We start from the raw sequence: 26,624 nt of genomic DNA on the forward strand, positions 1-26,624 counted from the left end.
ATGCTTTAACATATGTATATATTAAATATACAATATATTTATTCAATATATGTGTATATATATAGTTTCTAATAGCTTTAAATACATGAATTTTGTAATTTACTTATTTATTTGTTTAGTGGAAATGTTGGCCTACTATGAATAATGCATTTACCTAGAAGTAGAAATTTTTCCTCAATGTTTTTAACTCCTGCAGATTATTTGATTGCATAATATACTGTTTTCTATAGTTTATGTAGCCTTTTCCCTACATAAACTCTCTCTCTATATATAAATAATATGCTGATTATTTCCAATTTTTTACCTTTACAATCTTACAGTTAAAATTCAAGTGTATGCATGTTTGTGTACTTATTTATGAAAATTACTAATATCTTGAATTTCTGGGTTAAAAATATGGATTTTTAATTTTAATAGAAATTGCCAAATTGTTCTCCAAAATGATTAAAATTAGAAGCTTATCTTCGAGGCTTCTTTTCAACTGAACCAATACTTTCTAGGTCTCTGTTCAATCTAGTAGCTTGGTTGAACCTAGTACCAAATAGTTCTGTTAGGTACTAGGGGATGCCTGTTGACTGTTTCAAAGACACTGAGCACACTGAGGGCTTGCTTGCTGTGTTGCCCTTGCCCTTTTGACCCTCGTGATATCTTGAGGTGCATTTAGTACCTTTACAATGTGTTAGATCAGAGGTTGGGAACCTATGGCTTGTGAGATGTGGCTCTTTTGATGGCTGCATCTGGCTCACAGACAAATATTTAATAAATAAAATAATAATGTTAAAAATATAAAACATTCTCATGTATTACAATCCATTCATTTCCTACCACTCATGTTCATGGTTGCGGGTGGCTGGAGCCAATCACAGCTGTCCTTCGGAACAACACCAAATTTTTATTGGATAATGCATAATGTACACGGGTCATTGTGAGGTCAGGAAGTAAACTTCCCTCCTTTTAATCAAATAGTCAGCTAGCTAATTGCAGAAACCCTTTTGATGAAGAAGATGGCTAAAAGAAAAAAAGATGAGGAGTATTGTACTTTTCAGCAGGAATGGACAGAGGAATTTGCCTTTGTGGAGAGAGTAGGTTCTGCAGTGTGTCTAATATGCAATGATAAAATTGCATCGATGAAACGGTCAGTTATAAAGTGGCACTTTGACACACGCCATACTACATTTGCTTCGAAATATCCAGTGAGGGACAGCAGGAATAAAGCATGTCAAGAGCTACTGTGCAGTGTGCAAGCTAGTCAGCAGCAACTCCCTGTTTGGACCCAACAAGGTGACTGGAATTTGGCTAGCTTTGCTGGTGCTTTTGCAATTGTGAGAAACAGAAAGCCATTTGCAGATGGGGAGTATGCCAAAACATTCATGCTTAATGTTGCCAATGAACTATCTGATGACTTTTCGGATAAAGACAAGATAATCAAATGAATAAAAGACAAACCTATGTCTGCAAGAACTGTTCATGATCGCACCCTCATGATGGCAAATCAAATTGAGGCAACACAAGTGAAGGACATACATGAAGCGCCATTCTTTTCTCTCGCTTTGGATGAGTCAACAGACGTAAACCATTTATCCTAGTGAAGCATGATTGCAAGGTACGCTGTCGGTGACACATTACATGAGGAAAGTCTTGCTGTTTTGCCTTTGAAAGAGACAACAAGAGGGGAAGATTTATTCAAGTATTTCACTGAGTTTGCTAAAGAAAAAAATCTACTGATGGCTAAACTTATTTCGGTGTGTACTGATGGTGCTCTGTGCATGGTGGGGAAAAACAGAGGATTCGTAGTGCTTCTTCGTGAACATGAAAAGAGACCCATCCTAAGTTTTCACTGCATCCTACATCAGGAGGTGCTTTGTGCTCAGATGTGTGGTGAGCAGCTTGGTGAAGTGATGTCACTGGTCATTCGGGTGGTCAACTTTATTGTTGCCCAAGCTTTAAATGATTGCCAGTTTAAAACACTGCTGGATGAAGTTGAAAATAATTATCCTGGTCTGCTTCTGCACAGCAATGTGCGTTGATTGCCAAGAGAGAAGGTGCTCGGCTGTTTTGCGGTTGTCTGAGCAAAATCCGGACTTTTCTTGAAATGAAAAACGTTGACCATTCTGAGTTAGCTAACACTGAATGGCTCCTGAAGTTCTACTATCTCGTGGACATGACTGAACATCTGAACCAGCTCAATGTGAAAATGCAAGGCATTGGAAATACAGTCTTATTCCCTCAACAAGCAGTGTTTGTATTTGAAAACAAGCTGGAACTCTTCATTGCCGACATTGAAACAGGTCGTTTACTACACTTTGAAAAACTGAGAGAGTTTAAAGATGCATGCACAGCAAGTGACCCTGCTCAACATCTTGATCTCCAGCAGCTAGAAGGCTTCACATCTAATCTCCTGCAGTCATTCAAAGCATGCTCTGGAGAATTTTGTGAGCACATTCATCTTTTTAAGTTAATCACCCATCCACATAACTGTGCAGTGGACAGTGCCAACCTGAATTACATCTCCGGTGTCTCCTTCAGAGATTTTGAGATACAAGCTGCTGACCTAAAGGCCTCAGACATGTGAGTGAATAAGTTCAAGTCACTGAATGAAGATTTGGAAAAACTTGCATGACAGCAAGCAGAGTTGGCGAGCAAACACAAGTGGGGAGAAATGAAAAAACTTCAACCCGTGGTCCAGCTGATTGTCAAAACTTGGAACGCACTTCCCGTCACATACCACACACTGCAGCATGTGAGTATTACTGTACTGAAAATGTTTGGCTCTACATATGCATGTGAGAAGTCTTTCTCACATCTAAAGAACGTTAAGACCAACCTACAATCACTTTTAACAGATGGAAGTCTCAACGCCTGCATGAAGCTTAACCTCACCATGTATCAACCAGACTACAAAGCCATCAGCAAAACCATGCAGCACCATAAGTCACATTAATGGTAAGAAGTACTTTATTCATCATTGGTTAGTAACAACATAACAACATTATTAAAAAGAATTCAGAGACTTATTGTACTTTAAAAGTGTTGTTCTTACATAAAATGTACACATTTACTTGTATTTAGCATTGAACATATTGTATGGCTCTCACGGAGTTACATTTCAATATATGTGGCATTCATGGCTTTCTCAGCCAAAAAAGCTTCCTGACCCCTATGTTAGATGATCATGCAATGGATTATAAGCCTTCAACACATTCTCTAAGATCTCAGAAAAATAACATTAGCACTGAGTAGATAGACATTCAAAAAAAAAAAAAAAAAAAAAAAAAAGAAATCACCACCAAGAATAGTTTATTTTCAATACAGGCAATTTCCCAGTTGAAAGTTTAGCTTTTATTGCCCTGAGAGAATACCAGCCATTGCTCTAAGCCAGTGGTAGTCAACCTGGTCCCTACCGCCCACTAGTGGGCATTCCAATTTTCATGGTGGGCAGTAGCGGAGCAAACAAAATATAAATAAAAAGATAGATTTAACTATAGTAAGTTGTTTTATGAATATTTATTCTGCCAAACTTAGCAAAAATCTGACCTAAAGTACTTGGTAATTAATTATTATTATATGCTTTAACTTGCTATAACTCTGTTTTATAAATTTTATAAAGTAAAGTTACTTCCCTACTTTATACATCACCATTACTGTGGAATTGGTGGGCGGTTAGAAAATTTTACTACTAACAGAGATACAAAAGTGGACGGTAGGTATAAAAAGGTTGATTACCACTGCTTTAAGCTGTGGGGCCTACTCTTTATTCATATCAGTCTTAGTCCCACATGCTTGTTATAAAATCAGTCCTGTGGATGGTGGCTCCTCAGTGTGTTTGAATGTCTTTTCAGATTCTCTCAAGCTCTTTGGCTCAGTAGCAGTTCCTTTCCTTGCCCGGGAAGATAGCCTTTTCTAAGCATTTATCGGTATTGAGCAATGGGAAAGGTTGAAACATGGGATGTGCAAATATGTTTAGCCTATGGGAGCTCCACCAGTTCATGGCGCAGATCTGTTAAGATAGTTGTTCTGGGTCTCCTTTCACTCCAGGGTAGAATTAAGTTCTTTGCTGAATAGTTAGGAGGTCAAATGTCTCAGACCTCTGGACACTAAACCTACCATTCTAAAGAAAAAAAAAATTATTTCTCTTTTCCTTTATACTGGCTTAGCTTTGGCAGCATTCATATACTCTCTGCCTTTCTGAAAAAAAAAAAGAAAAAAAGCTGTAGTGCTTATTTTCAAGACAAGTAAATGAATTTTCAAAGTGAGTTTCCTGGTAATCAATGCTAATTTATTTTGAATTTAAAAAAAATTGAATTTTGATTTATTTTAATTTTTTGAAATATAGTAGGAGTGGGGTCAGGAAGTCAGGAATAGAGCAGTGTCTCTTCTGGAGTCATTCATTTATTCATTCTTTATTCGGCAGTTGTTAAATCACTACCCAGCATTAGACATTGGCTTTGCATTGGCCATTGAAATGGATAAGGCTGTGAGACTTTTGTTGATGCTGTCATAATAATATCTATATTAAATCCTAAGCCAGCATGAGCATTTTAGACTATAGAAAGTAGAAACCAAACAAAAATACTCCAGTTAATAGCAAAATTGTATGTCCAGTTATCTAAAAAGTGCTCTGCTTTTCACCAGTAATTTGAAAGTGTATGACTAAGACTAAGCAGAAAATTGAGAAGAACAATGAAAGAGGCAAGAAGTTAATGGAATGGGGACAGAGCTGAGGAGACAAAGTTAGAACAGAAAGAGGAAAAACATCAAGGGTTGAGGAAGGTTGTCTGGGTCATTAGGCTTGTAGATTTTCTATTTCCCAATCAGTACATTGTGACACTGACGACACAATGTAAAGGGTATGACGAGGATATCAGTGGGTGTAATAAATTTTTCATGTTCTCACTTCCCTTTGCTAATTCTGGCATCAGAGCTGTTGCAGGAACATGCTCCACAATGTATGGAGATACATCTTAAAACAGTGGTACTTATTCTTAGGCATTCTTCGTATGTTTATATCCAGATTTATTTACTTCACAAAAACTAGGTAATTACCTAGAATACCTGGCACTCGTTGCTGCCCAAACTGGGGATGCACATGACAACAATGCTGGTCCAGTACACTGGCAATGAGGAGCCTTCAGGGAGGACAAGGTGGGATATAGACAGCCATGATATAAGATATGATATAATTCAGGCTTTAAAAAAAATACAGACAAATATCATGGGCATTTGGTGGAAAAATCCTTCTGGTTGTTGCAGAATTGAGTAGAGAGAGGGAGGCTGAACAAATCAGAAAAGTCTTCAGAAAGGAAAAAGTATTTTAATCAGTCATAGAAGATGGCTTGAATGTCAACAAATGATGGAAGCTGCAGGAATGGAGAATATGGACATTATGGGTGAGGTAATAGCAAGAAGAAAACCATAAGAAGAAAAGTATATCTGATGACTATCCATGTATTGCAGGGTGAGGGTGGGGAATGTACTTTGGGGTCATACAGATATGTCTTCAAATCCTCCTTTATTTTTAAATATGGGACTATGCTCATGTTACTTAACTTATCAGAAGCTCAGATTTCTCATCTTTAAATGGGAAAATAATGATTTAACTTGTGTGTGTGAAGATTAATCATAATCTATGTAAACTCTCTGGTCCTCAATAAATGGTAGCAAATATTATGGTATGTAGTTCGGTTGTCACAATTTTGGTGATGGGATTACTTATGACCAGGGAAGTAGTCTATGATCAAATTTTGGTTGGTCTAAAGAAGTTAGGTTAGGAATATGGACTTTAATTTATATATAGACATTGGAAAGCCATTGACAGTTTTTGACTAGGGAGTGATATAAATAAAGTCTAGAACTGGAAATTTTACTCTGATAGCAGTGCTGATGCTAGATTTATTGAAGTCATAAAATGTAAAAGATTAGAATGATTAGATATAGAAAATGATGTCAGACTCTTAGTCACATCTGAGTATCTGTTCTTTCCCCTTTCACGACAATAAAAACCCTAATATTTAACTGTAAACATGGCCATCTAAAATAAAAACTGTATTTTCCAACTTTCTTTGTAGCGAGTTGTAGCGATGTGACTGTGTTCTGACCAGAAGTGTCATAAAATATTATGGCACATACACATCCTTTCCTTCTATCACTTCTTCTGTCTTGCTACTTGGATCTGCTGCTCAGATCACCTTGATCTACTTCTAGCTGCTCATTTGGATCCTAGGAATAGTGAAGGCATGAACTAAAAGGAACCTGATTTCTTGAACAGAACTGTCATATCATACCTAGGTTAAATTTCATAAGACTTCTCCACAAGGGAGGATTAAATGACCTTGTTGAAGCCACTATTTTGACATTTTGTTACATGGAATAGAGGTAAATCCTAGTTAATTCAGATCCAAGGGTAAAACAAACAAACAAAAAAACAAACAAACAAAACACTTTAGTTTCTAGAAATTCGAGCCCATAGCAGTTACAGAAATATAAAGGAAACATGCTTTGAGCAGGGAAGGATGATGCTTTTAGCTTGGGGTTCAATCCATGTGGAGATGTCAGATAATTGAAACCAATGTTAGGAGCCTGGAAGAGAAGTCTGAGTTGGAGAAAGAGACTTAGAATGGGAAGCAGGCCTCTAAATAGCTCTGATAATTGAATGTATTGGAAAAATGAAATTTCCATGGGAGAAGAGTGTAGAAAGAGTGTAAAATGAGTGCAGAAGAATGGAAGGCTAATCTTGAGCAACGTGGTGTTCATAGAGTGGAGGAGACAACAGAGATACCAAAGTTGGGTAAGAGGAGATACCTGACAATGGTGGAGGTGGGGTGGGGTGGGAGTAAAGCAAAGAAGAGTTGAGACTCAATTGAAGAACTTTTTTAAATTTTTATTTATTTATTTTAATTAATTTTAATTTATTGTGTTAATATTGATTCAAGCATCCCATTGAATAAAACACCCTCCCCCATGTCCCTATCTATTCCTCCTTTGTCCCCTCCCCCCCAACTCCCTCCTCCCTTCTCTCTGGGACCTGCAGTCCTGCTATCTGTATCTCTGTGTTATTTATATATAATTTCACTAATACCCTCACCTTCTCTGATCCCATCCCCTCATCCCCCTTCCTGACTGCTGTTCCTCTGGTCCCTGTGACCCCACCTCTGCCTTTATTTTATTCCTCAGTTCATTTTGAAATACTTACTTCTTTTGTGCATGAAAAAATATGTGGGAGAAGAAAAGAAACTCCCAGGTTTGTTATAGTCAAGAATATATTGGTTATATATCTTTGTTAATGAATAAAATGTTATTTTGTTGACTGTTTCTGGGAGAACTTGATTCCAACTTGAGTTGATTCCAGCTCATAGATTTGTTTTCTGCTTTTAATGCTGGTTACAGCTTTGTTAGGTTACAGTGAGTGGTGGCATACCAATGTGTCCATTAATGAATTACCAAGGAATTCCATAGAGGATGAATGGTCTTAGTTGAAAAGTCATTTAATGGCTTTTAAAGTTGTGAGCACATGATCATGCTGCTTAAGCAACAAACTGAAGACAGAACTCATGAACAGTTTTGATGTTGACATCAAGTAAAATTAATAACACACTGGATTTGATATACATTGTAATAGTATACATAATAATAATAATTGCTTTTTATGATAACAGCTCATATAGTAATTAGTATTACTTGTGTCTGGACACACAGTAGAAATTTATAGAGATAGCTGTAAGAAGAAAGATAATGAGCAGTGTAGGAGAAAAGATGGTTTGTACTAAGAGGAAGTACTGGTAGTAGGTGGACACTGGTCTTTTACTTCCTAACCAGCTGGTGCTGGAGGCTAAGAGTGCCTTGCCCCCAGTGAAGCCAACCTAACAACCTAGTGTATCTATCTGCACCAGTCCCCAATCTCCAGGGCCAGAAAATCTGTTGGCCATATTCTCTCAGTCAGAGAAGATGGAAAATATTGTCATCTGGGGTTCCCTGATTTTCTGAAAGGTTTTCAGGAATATATGCATGGCTGTACCCATAGCTTTTCTTTCTCTTCAACAGGAGAGAAGGAGGCTGAAGACTACAGAAACTTCAGATATTATGATTATCTGTACTCATTAGCAGTCTAAAGGGGCAGGTCTGTGTTCATGATATTAGACAAATTGCTTAAATTTGAGCCAGTGTCTCCATTTTTAAAAATCTGGATAATAATACCTTCTTCATAAAATTTGTATGAGAGAACCTACTTAGTAAATTCTAAGTGACAATTTAAATGTAGCATGTTATTTTGATACTGATAGCAATAGTAATAAAATAATAACAATTGGAGCACTGCCAAGATGTGGGGTCTATGGAGGAAGACTTGTGGGGAATGTGAGTGGAATATTTGTATGGTATATATGGGCTTTGGCCTCTTGGTATGTAGAAAGGCAGGGGACTCTAAAAAGTAGGGTAATACTGGTGGATACTATTTTATATTACAATGTGCTGGGCATTTTGTATACACTATTCTGAATACTCATCAACAGTCTGAGCTAGACATTATCTCCGTTTTACACATAAGTAATCTGAGGCTGAGCCTGATTATGAAAGCTACTCTGGGTCATACTATTTGTTAGTTTCAAAGATGAATCTCTGGTTTCTGGTTCATATAACCTGCCTTTCCAGGATTCAACAGAATCAAAAGTTCCCTGAATATAGTTGAGTTCCATTCAATGCAAATACTTAAAAGGCCTCAGTGAGACCCTGTGAGAGTCTGTCTGGAGAGGCAGGTGTTGAGAATAAACCACTGTTGTGTGCTGGATCTGTCTTGAGGCAGAAGAACAGAGAAGGAGTCTCTTATAGATCTGACTTGCCTTTGAAAAGCACAGAAATGATGTGCAGAGAGAACCACCAGGTATCTTTTTCCTTGATAGTACATGTGAAAAGAGCCTGGTGTCTGGTCAATGTGCTACCTTGTAGAAGATGGTAATTTATTGAATTCCTATTCCACTCAATGTCAGTTCATTTGACTTTGGAAGGGATGTAAAATGTCCTCATTTCTTAAGCTGAACTTTCTCTAGAGTTGCTGTGTAACTGATTCTTTCTCAGACTTTGTTAGAAATTCAAATGACAATGTAGTATTTATAAAAATAGATTAAACCTATGGAATATTCCAGTGCAATCTGAAACCACAGCAAGTTTTCGAAGTTTTATGTTTAAAAAGTATTTTAATTAGTGATGGATTTGGAATTATTGCCAGCTGATTTCTGAATTTTTAGACATAGGCCTTAGGAACACATTATCCAGATGTTTATGAAATGCCATTTTACTAATGTCCTGTTTATACTTTGATTTGTGGTTAAAAAAAAAAAACTACTTCAAAGTACCAGATGAAAGTATTTTACATCAACTAAATATTACACGCAAGCTGCTCAACAACCCTTCACCCCCTAATACTTTCTTCCTTAAAGGGACCGCTTAACTATCATAACCTATTTTCCCAATGACATACAATAAGAATTTAGCTTGTTTTGTGAATTTCATGTGAACATTAAGTCTTTGGTAATGATTGTTATGTCTCTTATTTCTTCTATTTTCCCTTAAATATATTTTCTCTTTGAAAGAAAAGTTTAATTTTTAAATTTAAGCTAGATTATTAGTTAAAACTATGAAAAATAGAGGAACACCTACTAATTCTCTAAAACTCAACAACAGAATCTGAACCTTTGAAAAATCTATCTTTTTTACTTCTCACTATTAAATAGTTTAAGATGACTTAGAAACATGTATTGAAAGAAATAAATAGCAAAAAGAGGAAAATAGGCAATATTAAAACTATGCTTTTATATTTAGGCTAAGAGAGTAAAAAAACCACTTTTACCTCTTCATCTATTTTTGAGTCATTTTTGATTGAATAAACTTACATATATACTATTGGGGTATATGCACAATTTGAAACATGTTTTAACCATTTCCTTGTATCATAAAACATGCTTCAAAATATGGTGTTTAATGGGTATAATTATTTGTGATAACCTTATCATCTTTTAGATGGCTTCTCTTCTCTTATTATAGTACCCATCTCAATCCCACTGTGATGTAATTCACCATCCCTCTTCACTAGGTCCCATTTGGCTCACACTGGTGTTCATTAGTTTTGATCACTAGCTATTTCTAGCTCTTCAACTGCTACACATAAAGTATCACTGTGTCTCCTGAAGCCATGGGGTTTTGGTGAGACCATGTAAATTTTTATAGCCAATAAGATGTGAACCAAGCATTTACTTAGTAATTACTTAGAGATATTTTCTAAAATGCTTTCCTTCTGTAATAGTAACTGGTAGTGTTCCAGCAAGTGGCTTATCTACAAGCCTGGATCCCAGAGTAAAAGTGAGTTCAAGGTGAGCACCTAGAAGATTTGCTATGGATAGGTAATATAAGAAGAAAATAAAATTTTATTATTAGCAGAATTCTAGTCAAGGATGTAAACCTATGTTCCTAAATTCTTTTTATCCAAAATACACACCAAATAAGCAGATTCACATGGTTCAATTACCTGTTAAAAAATCTTGAAACTGGCTCAGCAACTACTACATATCAAATAAACAAGTAAATACCCACATTGGAACAGGTAGAAAAGTCTGAGGCACACATTGGGCAGCTGCCACCAAGAGGACATCACTTGTTTGTCTGGTGGTGAGTGGAGCTTGCTTTTGCCAGTTCCAAAAAGAGAGTAGAAAACAAATAAACAATTCTTAAACAGTGATTTTCCCCAGGACTGAATCAAAAAGAAACAGAAACATTCATCAATCAGTCTTTTTCTGGAAAAAAAAAAAAAAAAAGGCCTATTTGCACAATTCAAAAGCTAGTGTCTGAAGGTCTGACTTTTGATCTGTCTGCATATAGGCAATGACTGAGATCCTTCCTTTGGGAAACTAACAGATATTGGCACATTTCAACTCTTGGAAGTCACTATGAACAAAGATGGCAGGTGGATATTCACAAAAATTTGAGACAACAAAGAGCGTGGGCCACGCTAAACAATAAGATTCATCTAATACTTGAGAACATTCTTTCAAGACTGAAAGAACTAGATGTTTTATCAAATGCACAGAAGCCTAAAAATGAAAGTCAAAGAAAATGAAAGAGAAGAATAATTCCAAACAAAAGAACAAGATAAAACTAAAATAAATAAATAAATAAATAAATAAATAAATAAATAAATAAATAAATAAATGCAGATAAGGGACTTTCCTGATAAAGATTTGACAACAATGGTCATGAAGATGCTCACCAATGTCAAAAGAACCATGCATGAACAAAGTAAACATTTCAACAACTAGAAAATACCAACAAATTACAGAGCTGAAGAATATGATAATTGGACTGAAAATTTTAAAAAGAGTTAAACAGAAGACTACATCAAGCAGAAGAAAGGATCAGAAAACTTGAAGAAGGATAGTAGAATTCATTCAATCGGAATAACAAAAAGAAAAAAAAATCAAAAGAATTTAGATAGCTTCAAGGACTTATGAGACACCATCAAGAGGACCAATATTCATATTATAGGGGACCCAGGAGGATAAAAGAGAAAAAGACAGAAAGATTATTTAAATAAATATTGGCTAAAAAATATCCTAACCTGAGAAAAGAAATAGACATCTAGATCCAGGAAGCTCACAGAATTGCTCTGTAGAACATAAAGCCAAAGATAAATTCACACTAAGACACATTATAATTAAAATGTCAAAGGTTAAAGACAAAGATCTTTAGAGAATCATGAGAAAATCTTTTATGTTCAGGAAACCCACATAAAAACTAAAGGTATACATATTTTTAGAAGAAACTTTGCAGACCAGCATGATTTTGTCAAAGTGTAGAAAAATATAACTGTCAACCAAGAATACTCTACCTGGCAAAGTTGTCCTTCAGAATTGAAGGATAACGTCTTTCTTTTCTTTTCTTTTTTTTCTTTTCTTCTTTCTTTCTTCTTTCTTTCTTTCTTTCTTTCTTTCTTTCTTTCTTTCTTTCTTTCTTTCTTTCTTTCTTTCTTTCTTTCTTTCTTCCCCTTCCTTTCTTCCTTCCATTCTTTTTTTTATGTTTCCAAAGAAAACTTTTATAAAATTTTTTAGAAAATTAAATTTAACAGGGTGACATTGATCAATAAGAGTACATAGGTTTCAGATAAACATTTCTATAGCATTTAAACTATTGATTATGTTGTATACCCATCACCCAAAGTCAAATCATTTTCTATCACCTTATATTTGTGTCTCTTTACACCCTTCCTCCCACTTCCTCCTCTGTCTTCCTCCCCACATCCTTCCAGTAACCACTTCACTTTTGTCTATGTCCATGAGTCTCAGTTTTATATCCCACCTATGTGTGAAATCATGTAGTTCTTAGCTTTTTCTGATTTACTTATTTCACTCAGTATAATGTTCTCAGGGTCTATCCATGTTGTTGTAAATGTCACTATGTCATTATTTATTATGTCTGAATAGTATTCCATTGTATATATGTACCACATCTTCTTTATCCAATTCTCTATCATGGGACATTTTGGTTGTTTTCATGTCTTAGCAACTGTGAATAATGCTGCAAGACAAATTGTAGTTTTCTAAATAAGCAAAACCTGAAGGAATTCATTGCCATTAGATCATCCTGACAAGAAATGTCATAGGGAATTCTTTAAGCTAAAATAAAAGGATAATAATCAGGAATAGAAAAACATATGAAAGCATTAATATCACTAGTAAAAGTAAATATATAGTTTAGAATACTTCAGTGTTGTAATAGTGGTGGGCAAAACACTTCTAAATCAAGCATATAGGTTAAATACAAGTGGAAACAATAACTAAAACTAGAATAATTGATTACTGGATACATGAGATAAAAAGATATGAACTGTGACATCAAAAACATAAAATGGGTGTGGAGGGATAAGAATGTAGAGCTTTAGTATGTGTTAAGCAGTTATCAACTTACAATAGACTGTTATAAATATAAGATGTTTTATGTAAGTCTCATGGTACCCACAAAGCAAAACCTATTATAAATATACAAAACATAAAGAAAAAGCATTCCAAGCATATCACTACTGAAAATCATCAAATCAAAAAGGAAGAGAGCTAAACAACAAGAAAGGAAGAAAGGAATTACAAAACAATCTAAAAATGACAATGGTAAGTCAGTACAAAACAATAATTACCATAAATGTAAATATAAATGGACTAAAGTCTCCAATAAAAAGACATAGAGTGACTGAACAAAATTAAAAAAAGAAAGAACAAGGCCAAACTATATGCTGCCTACAAAAGACTCATTTAGCTTTAAGAATGTGAACAGACTGAAAGTAAAGGGATGTAAAAAACATATTCCATGTAAATGGAAACCAAAAGAAACCAGAGGTAGTGAAACTAATATTGGACAAAACTGACTTTAGGCCAAAGATTGTTAACAAGAAATATAATATAATGTTAAAGGGCTAATCCAACAAGGGGATATAACATTTTTAAATATTTATGCCCACAAAAGCATATAAATATATAAAGCAAATATTAACATAGCTGAAAGGAGAAATAGGTACATAAAAAATGCCAACAGGTACATAAAATGATACTAGTAATTAAGGAAATGCACATCAAATCACAATGAGATATCACCTCATATCTATTAGAATGTCTGTCATTAAATAGAGAAGAGATAAGTGTTCAGGAGGATGTGGAGAAAAGGGAAAAAACCCTTATTCACTGATGGCAGGAATGTAAACTGGTGTAGCTAGTATAGATAACATTATGGAGTTTTCTCAAAACATTAAAAGAGAACAACCATATGATTCTAGGTATATATTCAAAGAAAATGAGAACAGGATATCAAAGAGTTACCTATACTCCCATGTTCATTGCAGCATTATTCACATTAGCTAAAATATGGAAACAACCTACCTATGTGTACTTCAAGAGGTGAATGAATAAAAATATTGAGGCATATATATACACACACAACAGAATCTTATTTAGCCACGAGAAAGAAGGAAATCATGCCACATGCAACAACATTAATGGACCTTGAAGACATTATGCTAAGTTAAATAAGCCAGACAGAGAAAGACAAATATCGCATGGTATCACTTATATATGGAATCTAAAAAAAGTGTAGGAAACTATCAGCACATGGGTCATGAGAGTGCAAGAGTGATTGGTAAAAGGCTTCAAACTTTCAGCTATAAAATGAATAAAGTCTGAGCATCTATTGTAAAACATGGTGACAATAGTTGATAATACTTTGTTGTATAATTGAAATTTGCTATGAGAGCAGAACTTAAGTGTTCTCATTGTGAAAAAAAAGATGAATATTTAAGGTAATAGATTAACTAGATGGGGAAATGTTCCACAATGTATATGCATATTAAATAATTTAGATATATACCTTAAATATCTTATAATTTTATATGTTAGTTATACTGCAAGAAGTCTGAAATTAAAGAAGCCTTTATTATTTTTAATAAATGGACTCGGGCTATTTGTTAGCACAGTATCATATACATTTAGATTGGCAATTTGGTATATAGATTGGACCTTGTGATCATCAAGTGAACACATGCTTACCTTTCTTTTAATGAATTACGTGTAAAGTCGCTGTACATACCTTTAGATTCAAGTGATTGGGAAATACTTTTTCTTACACGTCTGTTTACAAAGTGTTCTTTCAGCTGGCTTTAGGCATATGTATTCAATAACTCATATTATGTATAAATCAAGAATTTACACCTTCATTCTCACAATATTTGATTATCCTTACCCATAGTTTTTCTGTTGGTATGGCAAATATCTATAGCAACTTTAAGATAAAGATTTTTTTAAGTCTAAATTTTGTAGTTTTATGATTGAAAAAGCTCAAAAGAAAAAATTCTGTCAGTTTTTCTGCCATCTAAACTTATTTATCTTATTTTATATATTTTTTATTCTTTGTGTATAAAACTCTTGTAAAACTTGGCATTTTCTCTATATTCTATCAAAAATTTTTAGGTGTATTACAGATTTCATAATTAAGATTTGAAAGACTATAATATAATCCATTGATATTGAACACCATATTTTGTATTACAATTTCTTTATTATTGAGGTTTGTGGTTGCTTTAATTTTTTAAAATAAATTCTGTTGGAATAAATAATTTTATGCAAATATGCTAGAAAATAGGAATCCAATTAGCATTATTATATAAATAGATTCCAAGTCTAAACCCATATTCCCAAACAGGTACCATTGATCCAAACATTTTTGATACTTCCTTTTTGAAATTGTCTTTAGAACCAATTAATTAGCCACAGATTAAAGGATAATTTTGTAACATATCTTTGATCGGGCCCTAAATCATTTATTCATTTTGTTCATAATATTTTGACTATTTCCAAAAACCAATTCTAATTAAAAAACAAACAAACAAACCTTGTCTCTATTTAGACCATTTATAAGACTGCCAAATGTTCCAAAGGCAAGTGTAGAGAAAAAAAATCAAATAGCTTTTAAAACTATGGGCAATTACTACTATCAATGTGCAGCCTCCCACAGTAAGGGCTTTGGAGGAGTAGCACTCCTTTTGTTTAATGAGATTGAGTAAGTTTGTTACTATATTCATTGTCTGTAACTCTATAGTCACACTTTTCATAAAACTAATATTCCAAATAATTGTCAGTTCTTTGAGAACAGGAACTGATTCTTTCAAAGCACCTCTATTGGTGTCTGTACTTAGTACATAACTGTGTATATTTGTGACTATTTCTTTAGAAATGAATACTCTGTTGAGGATAGACTTCTTTCACTGATAAATATCTATCTTTGAATAAACCCTTTCTTCTGAGGAAGGCTTAAACTGTCCAACACTTGTGACCGACAATTATGCCTCACCTGGGAATTTGTTAGAAATGCATCCTCCCTGGTCCCATCCTGAACCTACTGAACCAGAAATTCTGGATATTAGGCTCAATGATCCATGTTTTAGCAAGCCCACATACGATTCTGACACCTAATATATGATCAATAAATAGTAAAGATTACCTAAAGAAAAACTGAAAATAAATTCAAGGAGGTTAAATTATAATTAGAGGAAGTTGGTGTCAGAGGTCATAGTTACCAAATTCAATAATGTTTTCTGAGCACACATGGGTCAAAAATTATGCTGTAACACTGCTTACACAAAAGCAGAAGAGATAATGTCTTTATTCTCATGAAGCTAATGGTCTAAGAAATAAAGATTGTAAAGGTTATAAAATGTGTAAATAAATACAATGTTTTGTGATACTTTAATACAGAAGTATATGCAAAATATGGTGGTGATGATTATTGTTACCATTTATATAAGCCACATGTTATCTCTCAGGCACAAGTGCTTTTCATAACAATATATCATTTCTTTCAGTCTGCCCATAAGAAACAATATAAAAGATTAAAATGTGCTATGTGGCTTGAATTGGTTTTCTTGAGTCTGGAAGGAATAAAAGCTTGGTCTCAAAGTTAACTATTTCTTGCTCAGAGCACTTGAGGTATTCATGAACTCTGTTAACTCACTTCAGAAATGGGTATATGGGCATCTATCTCAGAATTGATAAGCAGATCCAATAAGGTAATGGATAAAATTGCTAAGCTCAGTAAATATCTTAAATGTTCAAAAGATAGTAATTATTTTTATTGCTGTTAACAGTATTCATCATTATCACCATCACCATCATTTTCAGGGTAATCATCACTCTTAGTGTGATGAGTGGCAGTGGACTGTAGTAGCTTCTGTATAAGTTAAGAGGATGTACTCAAGCCAGGCTTCCAGCATTAATTCTGGCTTTGTCTACCTCAGTTTGCTCATCTGTAAAGTGGGGACAATAAGAGTCTTTACTTCATGGGGTTGTAGTGACTGGCAAATGAATTAATATATGTAGAGCTCTCACATCCCCCTCACAGCCCTGGGGCAAATGCTTAGTAAGTGCTCACCATTGTTATTATTAATCTCTTTGGAACATTCCATGGACTACTCTGTCAGAGAGTTTAAACCTTGTTGGTATTTTGTGATTTTCACGGATGGGCTTATGCTTTAGGAGTCCATGGAACAAGAACAACATCTCTCCTTAAGTCTGTAGGGTTCAAAGCTTCACTAGTTATTTGAGTAAAGGCCTTTTTATGGTGCCTAAAAATAAGGGGGAAAACTGATGTCAAAGTAAAACTTCAAAAAAGCAAAGGAGAGTAAAGTTTTAAATCAAAGGGCTGGGCATCCACTTTTATTTCATGGGAATGTATTATTTAAGCAAATTTACTGATAATGATGCACAGATGCTATTGGTAGACATTATTTTCCTCCTTTGAAGTAACTGAGTGCTCATTTCCGATCTGCACCAACAGTCTTTAAAAAATTAATTCTGTGCCCCTCTTTATCATGTGGAGCTGCAATCTCATATATGACTTTTATGAAGATTAGAAGACTGAAACATGGACCTATTGCCTCAGAGGCTGAGAAGATATACACAAATGCGAATAACAGATAAAATACTACCAGATGTACAGGAAGAGTCCTTGAACACAAATGTGATTGACATCAAGAAAATATTTGCTTTGTAATTCTGCCTGGATGGCACATTGATGGATCAACACTGCAGAGGGATTCAGCTGAAAATATTTCACATAATTGATGGTGGAAGAAAAGAAAATTTCAACAGATATTTTTTTACTAATTTGCCACAGGTGCTCAAATTTCTGTGACCTAGAATTTCAAGGATTAATATTGCTACTGTGATAGCTTCAGGCTTTGCTTTCAGGTTATTTTATAGGCTGTTGCATGGACTTTTAAGAATTTAATTCTTTTATTGGTAATGCTATAGTTCACATGATTACAGTCTAACAGGATGACTATAGTTTCTCAAAGAATCAAGGGAATATTAGCTCAATTTACATCACTCCAAATTTATGTTCAATCTCTATCTCGTGTGTACAATGCATGTTCAGTTCTATTATTTTAATTTAACATTATGTCATCTACATGTTTCCACAAAGTGCTTTTGGCCATTTACTTTTCATGCATCAATTTTCTTTCTATTTCCCTGAAATTTCTCTGCTGGATTATTTCTAGAATTTTATATTTATACACAGAGATGCAGGGAACATCTTAGTATAAATATATATATATTTTAATTTATAATATTGCCGAGGAATTGATTCTCCATAGCAGGATAACCAAAGTAAGAATTTTTATAGTTCTTGCTACATATTGAAAGATCACACCTAGAAATATCTAATTTATAGTATCATCAGCATGACATGACATATGTATACTTTCCCCAACAGTTTATAAAATATTGGATTATATTTTAATTTATATATGTAATGGCTTTTCAAAATACAAATAAGGTAAAATTCACCACCTTAACCATTTTAAGGGTATAATTTAGCGGTGTTAAATATATTCATAATGTGTGCAACCATCAGAACCATTCATCTTCATAACTCTAATCTTTTAAAATTGAAACTTCTATACCCATTAAACAATAATTTCTTATTTTCCGCTCCCCCTCCCCCTTGGAATCCACCATTTTACTTTTTATCTCAATGATTTTTACTAATCTAACAACCTCATGTAAATGGAATCACAGTGTTGTCTTTTTGTGACTGCCTTATTTTACTTAGCATAACACTCTTGATACTCATCGTGTTATCTGAATTTTCTTCCTTTCTAGGCTGAATAATATTTCATGTATATCTGTATCACATTTCACTTAGCCATCAACGAACTCTAAAATGAACAATGAAAACATTTTAGCTCTTGTGAATAATATTCTGATAAATACAGGCATACAAATACCTTTTTGCAATCCTGCTTTTAATTATTTTGGGCATATGCCCAGAAATGGAATTACCAGATCAGATGGTAATTATATATTTTGAGAAACCATCATATGGTTTTCCAAAGACACTGTATCATTTTAAATTTCCACCAATAGTGCACAAGTGTTCTAATTTTTCTATGTCTTTGCCAATACTTGTTATTTTCTGTGTTTTGAAAGTAGACATCCTAATAGATAGTAAGAAATAAGCATCTTTTCATATATCTGTTGACTTTTCATTCTGCCTGTTTCTAAAATTAGGGCTAGATACTCCACCACTGGGCAATAGGCTTAATTGTAGAAACAAATTATAAGACTTTTATATCTTGAATTCAAAACCATAGGTAGGATGCCTCTCAGTATCATTTTCCTCATTCATGCCTAGGCGCATGCCTGACTCACTATTCCATAAGAACACTTAGCTGTAGCTTATTACTACAGATTTGTTTAGAAACATTATTTAAAGAGCTTGTTCAGAAGTGTTACACTGACCTCCTCCTGAGTAAGAGAATCTGAGAACAAGGAGAGTTTGTTGAATCTCAGACATCATGTATGGTAACATGAATAATAAATATTTAGATTATCTCTCTACATGTTTTAAAAGACTTTTGGTCTTTAATTACTCTACCATTCCAATGGGAAAATGAGCACTGAAGAAATAATATATCAACTGATGTCTACAAAATAATTACTATATGCCAAACCTTGTTTTAAATTCTTTACATATATTATATTTCTTATATCTCATAGCAATCTAATGAGGTCAATACTGATATTATTATCCACTTTACAGATGTGGAAACTAGAAACAGAGAGGTAATTTGATTTCTTGGTGTTATGCAGGTAGAGAATGTTAGAGGCAGGAGTTGATCTAGGTCATGTGACTTCATAACCTGCCCTGAATCAAAAGTTAGAGTTGATCAAGCATATTCCACAGTAGGACTTCAGATTCAGGGTTTCTGTATTATATGTCTTGAGTTGATAAGTAAGTCATTTTTCCTCTTGATAAAGAATAACATTTTCAGTCAACATTTAAGGAATATTCATAAAAGGTGTACTCAGATGCTCGTAAGAACTTTAGATTACATAATCTTAATAGGAATGATATAATGGAGAAGTTAACAAAATAAATATTTAACATTTATTGAGTACTTATTATTTTCCAGAGTAACTGATTAACTTGTACAAATTTATTGAATGTGTAAAATAATTCTATGAAATAGATATTATTATTACCTCCATTTATAGATGAAGCCACTAAAGCAAGGATAATTTGACTAAGATCAATTAGCAATAAGTGGCAGAGCTCTGATTTGAATCCAGACGGATTTGCTCTTGATCCTGTTCTTAATCACTTTGTTATGCAATTTTTCTAAGTAAGTAAATAGTCACCTGACATATGGTTACAACAATGCAGTCACACCAAGAAAGCAATGATAATGGATTATTGTGTTTATGCAGGTGGAGGTTGGAGTCAAGTCTATAAGGGAGAAATATATTGGGGCTGAAAGGAAGAGAATAAGACAATCAGAAACAAATATGAAGAGAGACATTACTATTAAAAGGAGGGCTTTTAGCTTGTGCTTTGACAGAAGACGGGACTGGATGATGCAATGAAGCGTTCACTCAGAAGCCTTGTCTACTTGGTCCTGAGCGAGCTGTGGTCTAGAAGGGCAAACAGGGACAGTTTGAAAGAGAAATTTTAGAAAATGAGTTTGATAAACTTTATTAGCACATACAGGTTCAATCAACAGTAGATTAATATAAACTTCATTTACAAGTGTTTCTAGTAATGTAAGAAATATCTGGAAATTAGAAGAAAAAATTTGACCAGTTGGGGTAATATTTCTCCTTTAGTGCCAAAAGTATAATAGTTTCCCTTTTTTTTTTCTATAGCAATACAATCAGGGACTTGGGTTTATTCAGCACTTTTCTTCATGAGAACACAAATGTTCCCATTGTACAACAGTTTTCTGCAAAGTGTTCTACTATTAAGTCAAGGCTACATATTCAGACCTCTGTGTTTGAGTGGGAAGAGAGTAACCTCAGATCTAGTCTGTGACCAGAAATCTGGGTGTATCTGGACCAGTATTCTTCCATATGTGTGGGTCTTCTCGTCTACAGCTTTGATGGATTTCAGAGCTCCTTTTATCTCCTGGAAATCATCTGTTCACCTCTTGGCCACAGAGGCACTCCTAATGTTCTTTCAAGTTTGAGGCAATTTGCAACTAAAAAGTTTATTCAAATTATCAAAAACAAATTTCATGTAATATTTTCAATGAGGCAATCATTAAATTGAAGTTTCTAAGTTATTTTTTGAATCACTATATTTACATCAAAAGCTATAAAACAATATTGCCTACTTGTCTTATTTCTCATATGCAAACAAATATCAGTGAAAGTCTAATGTCAAATATGGACACTTAAAGCAATACTTGTGGTTTATAACTACTTTTAAATTAACATGGTGGCCTATTTTCTCAAGTCCCCACACAGGTATTCAGGAATACCAAGATGGTGTGCCAAAAATCCCAACAGCCTGTATTACAGTGGAAGATGCAGAAATGATGTCAAGAATGATTTCTCGTGGGAGTAGAGTTGTCATTCAGCTGAAGATGGGGGCAAAAACCTATGCAGATGCTGATTCCTTCAACACTGTAGCAGAGATCATTGGTAGCAAGTATCCAGAGCAGGTGAGTGAAAGAGACAAAAGGTTGTCTTGGAATAGAGAGTTGTGGTCAAGAGATAACATGAGTCTGAAGAGATGGTCCTCATAAACTACTAATGGCAGATGCTATATATTATATATATTTTCCCCATCAAACGTTTTACTATACTGAGTAAAGAAAAGACAGACTAGTTGAAGAGTAGAATGGGATCATAGTGTAGAATAGCTGGGGACAATAATTGATATATGTGTTGTATTTTTTTCACTTAAAGCCAATGTGGCATTTGAGATTATACCAATAGGTAATAGTTATTGTGCTTATTATGTGAATTATTTGCATCCTTTCAAAACTTAATGAATAAGATCTGTTTTCTTCAATTCATAGTTAAGGAAACTGACACTTATAGGTAAGGAGAGAAACACTTGCTTAAAGTCCACACAAAAAGTAAGTGTCTGAGAAAGAACTTGAACCCAGGACCTTATGAATAGTAAACTGAGCTTTAAAATACAGTTTATGTGCAATGTTCAGAGATTTTATTTTTTAGCTAAGTTTGAAATCAAATAGTGCTAGGGTAAGGTCCAGAATATATATTACCTTCAGGTTAAATAACTTTGGCAAGTTACTTATTCTCTGAGTCTTAGAAAACAAATCTGTGCAGAAAGGGATGGTATATATAACTAACAGGATTATTGTGAGAGCCAGATTAGATAATGCAAATCAAATGGCCTAGAAAAGTGTTTAACACATCACAGGTGGTCACTGAATGTGAATTTACTTCATGTGGCATGAAGTGTACAAAAATCAGTCTTCATAAGGTTTCTGGTGCAAATCTACTTTATTGTTAGTTATTAAAATTCTGAAAATAGCATATTATTTTAAACTTATATAAAATAACTTCTTCTAATAACTTAAAAATAAAATTATTTAGAAACTTCAGACTTGCATTTCATTTAAGAGAGTAATCAGGTGAAGGCAAAAAAGAATAATAATGGAGTTTGGTGATGGAAAAACAAGCCTGTACATATATATGTCTTGCTCAGGACCTCTTCTATACTTGTTTTATGTTCAGGGATCTTTTCTTCTTTCCCAAATTACCTGCTTCCAGGACTTGGGCATGAATCAATCAACCATGAGGTTATATCCACAGGGGTAATAGAAAGTAGGATCTCAGTAGGCTCTCATTTACAGCCACTCACCCTGTGCTGCTGGGGAGGGAGGGCAGAGCAGACTAAAGTCATGTGAGGAGAGACTGGAGTTTGTGGTTCGGGAGAGTTTGGGGTACAGCTGTGAGGATTTCTGTGCTGAGTCACTCTCCTGCACTGCAGGTGCCATCTTTTTCAAGTGGAGCACTCCCCTCCTTATGGCATCAACCTGGGATAATGCAATAGCCCCAACTTCTGGACTCCCCATAGCCCCACCCTGCAGAGTTCATGCTCTAATGAGCAGTCAGCTGTCAGGGCCAGGATGTGGAGGCCTGTGTGGACTTAGGGATGTTGGTGACTGAGAGGTGTGGTTTTGAGGTGGAAGCCATTCCCTCCACTTTTCTATGAACCTGACTGGCACCTCCCCCTCATGAGAGATCCTCTAACCCCACCCCCCAGGTTCTAGGTGGCCCTACCCTCTCAACATTTGATGGCCCTGCTTTGCCAAGGTCTGGGCAGAATTCCAGACAGACTGAGCTGTGTGCCTTTGGGTTGAGGACTACTCCTCACACCTTCTTCCAAGTATGACCAGCACTTCCCCCTGATGGGATATCCAGTAGCTCCATGCTCCTTACCCCTGGCTGCCCCACCCTGTTGATCTGGGGCTCTTGGAATAATCTTGGAAAGATTGAGTTATGTGACTTTAGAACAAGTGCCATTTTTTCTTCATGCCTGACTGGTGCAGAGCCCTCCCTTCATGAGGCCAAATCCAGGTCTATTTGGGCCTGATAAACTCTGCTACCCTCACCCTGATGATTTCCTGAGCCCCCACTCTACCATAAAGTCTTTAGGCACCTGGCAGAGGCAGCTAAACTTAGTATACTCTGAGATATTTGCTAGTTGGCCTCACACCCAGCTCTGACACTGAATTTGAATCTGTATTGATTTGGTGAATACCATTAGTCTCTACCTGGTTACTCAATGAGAACCTATTTCACACAACTTCAGTACTGTCAGAGGCTTTTTAAATGACTGAATCCATCATGAAGCTGACATGTGGAGGTAGGTGCAGGCAGATCTCAGGGTGCCGTGGTACTTTTGCTGAACTGCCCCTGAGCCCAGCACTGGTAAGAGCTGTCCTTGGTGTATAGTGTGGTTCTTCATGTGCATACCCAGGCCCAGCAAAGGCAGCCACAAACTGTGGTTCACTTTGTAGCTCCAAACAGACTTCAAAGGGCCAGTCATAGGCAGCATCTGACATCAGCCTGCACCAGAGTCCCCCCCAAAAGGCCCCAGAACCAAGACACCCCATAGCCAGCTTCACATATCTCTTAGCTTCATAAGCAGCATATCCAAAGGGAAATCTCAGCAGGCACCAGATCCTGCTAAGGCAAATTCTGCCTCATGTGGTCAACAGCTGCACAGCAGCTTGTACACTATTGTCAGGGTCAATCCTCACAGTCAGTCTGAAAGACAACACCACATACAAACAGACCAGTAGTAATAAAGGCTCAATTACAATATAAGAACTCACATAACCCACATAAGGGACATTCTTGGAGCACCCAGATCAGGTGACAAAGGAGACTGTGCCACAGGATCCCAAAGGACATCTACTATATAAGACCACCTTACCAAGGCTAGGAGTCATAGTAGATCTATGTAATACATAGAAACAAATACAAAGATGCAGCCAAAATTGGGAGATAAATTAATATGTCCCACAATAAAGAACAAGAAAAATATCCAGAAAAAAAGAACTAAATAAGTAGAAGCAAGCAATTTACCAGATATCATATTTTAAAAAATGGTTATATGGATGATTATGGGGAGAACTTCAATAGAGATAGGAAGCATAAAAAAAGGACAAAGAAACCATAAAAAAGAACCTGTCAGAAATGAAGAATACACTAGAAAGAATAAATAGTAACATCTTCTTTAAAAAAAAAAAGAAACAGAGGAATATAGTTATAAAAATAAAATGGCAATAAATACATATGTATAAGTAATCACTTTAAATGTAAAAGTATTAAATGCTCCAATCAATATAATAGATAGCAGAATGGATAAGACAACAAGACCAATATATATATACTGTCTACTAGAGACCCATCGCAACATGAAAGATACACACAGACTAAAAGTAAATGGATGAAAAAAGATATTTCATGCAAATAAAAATAAAACTGATGAGTAATACTTTTATCAGACAAAACAGAGGTTAAAATATAGGCTATAACAGGAGACAAAGGAGAACATTACATAATGCTGAAGGAATCAATCCAACAAAAAGATGTAAACCTTAAAAACATTTATGCACGCAACATATGAGCACCTAAATATATGAAGAAAATCTTGGTCGACATAGAAAAAGAGATCGGCACTCAAAGTCATAGTAGGAAATTTTAACACCTAATCAGCTTCAATGGATATATCTTCCAGACAGAAAATTCCAAGAAAAACAGTGGCCTTAAATAACACACTAGATCAGTCTAATTTAATTAATATCTTTAGAACATTTCACACCAAAGCATCAAAATATACATTCTTTTCAAGTGCACAGGGAACATTTTATGGAATAGATGACATGGTAGGACACAAAATGTCTCAGTAAGTTTAAGAAGACTGAAATTATATAAGGCATCTTCTCTGATCATAATGGTGTGAAACTAAAAATCTCTCACACACACACACACACAACCCAACAAAGACATAGAGGCTAAATAACATGTTACTAAACAATAAATGAGTTAACAATGAGATTAAGAAACAAATCAAGATATCTTGAAACAAATAAAAATGAGAACACAACAACCAAAAATCTATGAGACACAGCTAAAGCAGTTCTAAAAGAAAAATTCACAGCATTGCAGGCCTATCTCAAGAGACAAGAAAAGTCTCAGGTGAAAAATCTAAACTTAAAAGATCTTGAAAATAAAACCAAAGCACAAAGTGAACAGAAGAAGAAAATAACAAATACCAGGGCATAAATAAACAAGATAGAGTCTAAAAAAAAGTACAAAAGAACAATGAAACCAAGAGCTGGTTCTTTGAAAAGATAAACCTGATTGACAAACCTTTAACCAGATTTATCAAGAAAAAAAGAAAGGACCAAATTTTAAAAATTCAGAACTGAAAGAGAAGTAACAACTGACTCTGCAGAAATAAAAGGGGTTGTAAGAAAATATTATAGGCAACTAAATGCCAACAAAGTAGACAATCTGTACCTAATGGATAAATTCCTAGAAACAAACAATTTCCAAAACTGATTTAGAAAGAATCAGACAATCTGAATAGACAAATTACAGCAGTAAAAGGAAGAAGCTGTCAGGGCCCTTTGCTGTTTCCTAAAGGACAAGGTTATGACCAAGGTAAGTGGGCTGAGTGATCAGAGGGAATCAAAAGAGACAAAGAGGGTGGGGAGTTTGGAAGGGTTAAATAGGAGGCAATTATAGTTAGAGGAAATTATATAGTTGTGTTCATAACTGAGCAGAAAATAAGAATAAAGGAAGAGGGAAATGAAATGAATGACAAATTCAAATGTCAACTAAAAACTGTTCTTTTATTGGCTGATGAGGGAGTTCAACTCTCTTAAATTGTGGCAAACTTTTCTGAAGTCATTTAAGTACATTTTTAATTATCAGTAATGCTAACAGTGACATAAACATTGGTTTTGAAGTTTACGTTGACTAGGTTATCTCTGATACATCCTTGCTATCTCACTTCACATTATACGAAGAATGGGGCTAACTAATGCTGAGCAGATTAATTGCAATGGAAATTATCTCTCAAAAAGAAGATGTTATATAGAAATTATAATTATTCTGCCTGCAGGTTGAACATCCTGGATGACTTGGAGGTAGATAACAGTCATGCAATGACAGATAGATACTGTTCATTGCTAACAGCCAGCACAACCCTTTACATTTCATTATTCATGCACAGCACCTTAATGAAAGGAAAGCAGTTAGCACATAAAGAATCCCTTT

The 26,624-nt window shown here is 34.9% G+C and overlaps 1 protein-coding gene across 1 annotated transcript in view; it reads left to right on the top strand.

The window, feature by feature from the left end:
- The window catches only part of CPQ (carboxypeptidase Q), a 576,439-nt gene that overhangs the window by 216,261 nt on the left and 333,554 nt on the right, over positions 1-26,624 (top strand). Inside the window, exon 4 of the mRNA XM_066379181.1 lies at positions 21,310-21,517. Coding sequence (XP_066235278.1) covers positions 21,310-21,517 — 208 coding nt within the window. The remainder of the gene's footprint in view (positions 1-21,309; positions 21,518-26,624) is intronic.

Source organism: Saccopteryx leptura, chromosome 3 (assembly GCF_036850995.1).
Source record: "Saccopteryx leptura isolate mSacLep1 chromosome 3, mSacLep1_pri_phased_curated, whole genome shotgun sequence".
Lineage (NCBI taxonomy): Eukaryota > Metazoa > Chordata > Mammalia > Chiroptera > Emballonuridae > Saccopteryx > Saccopteryx leptura.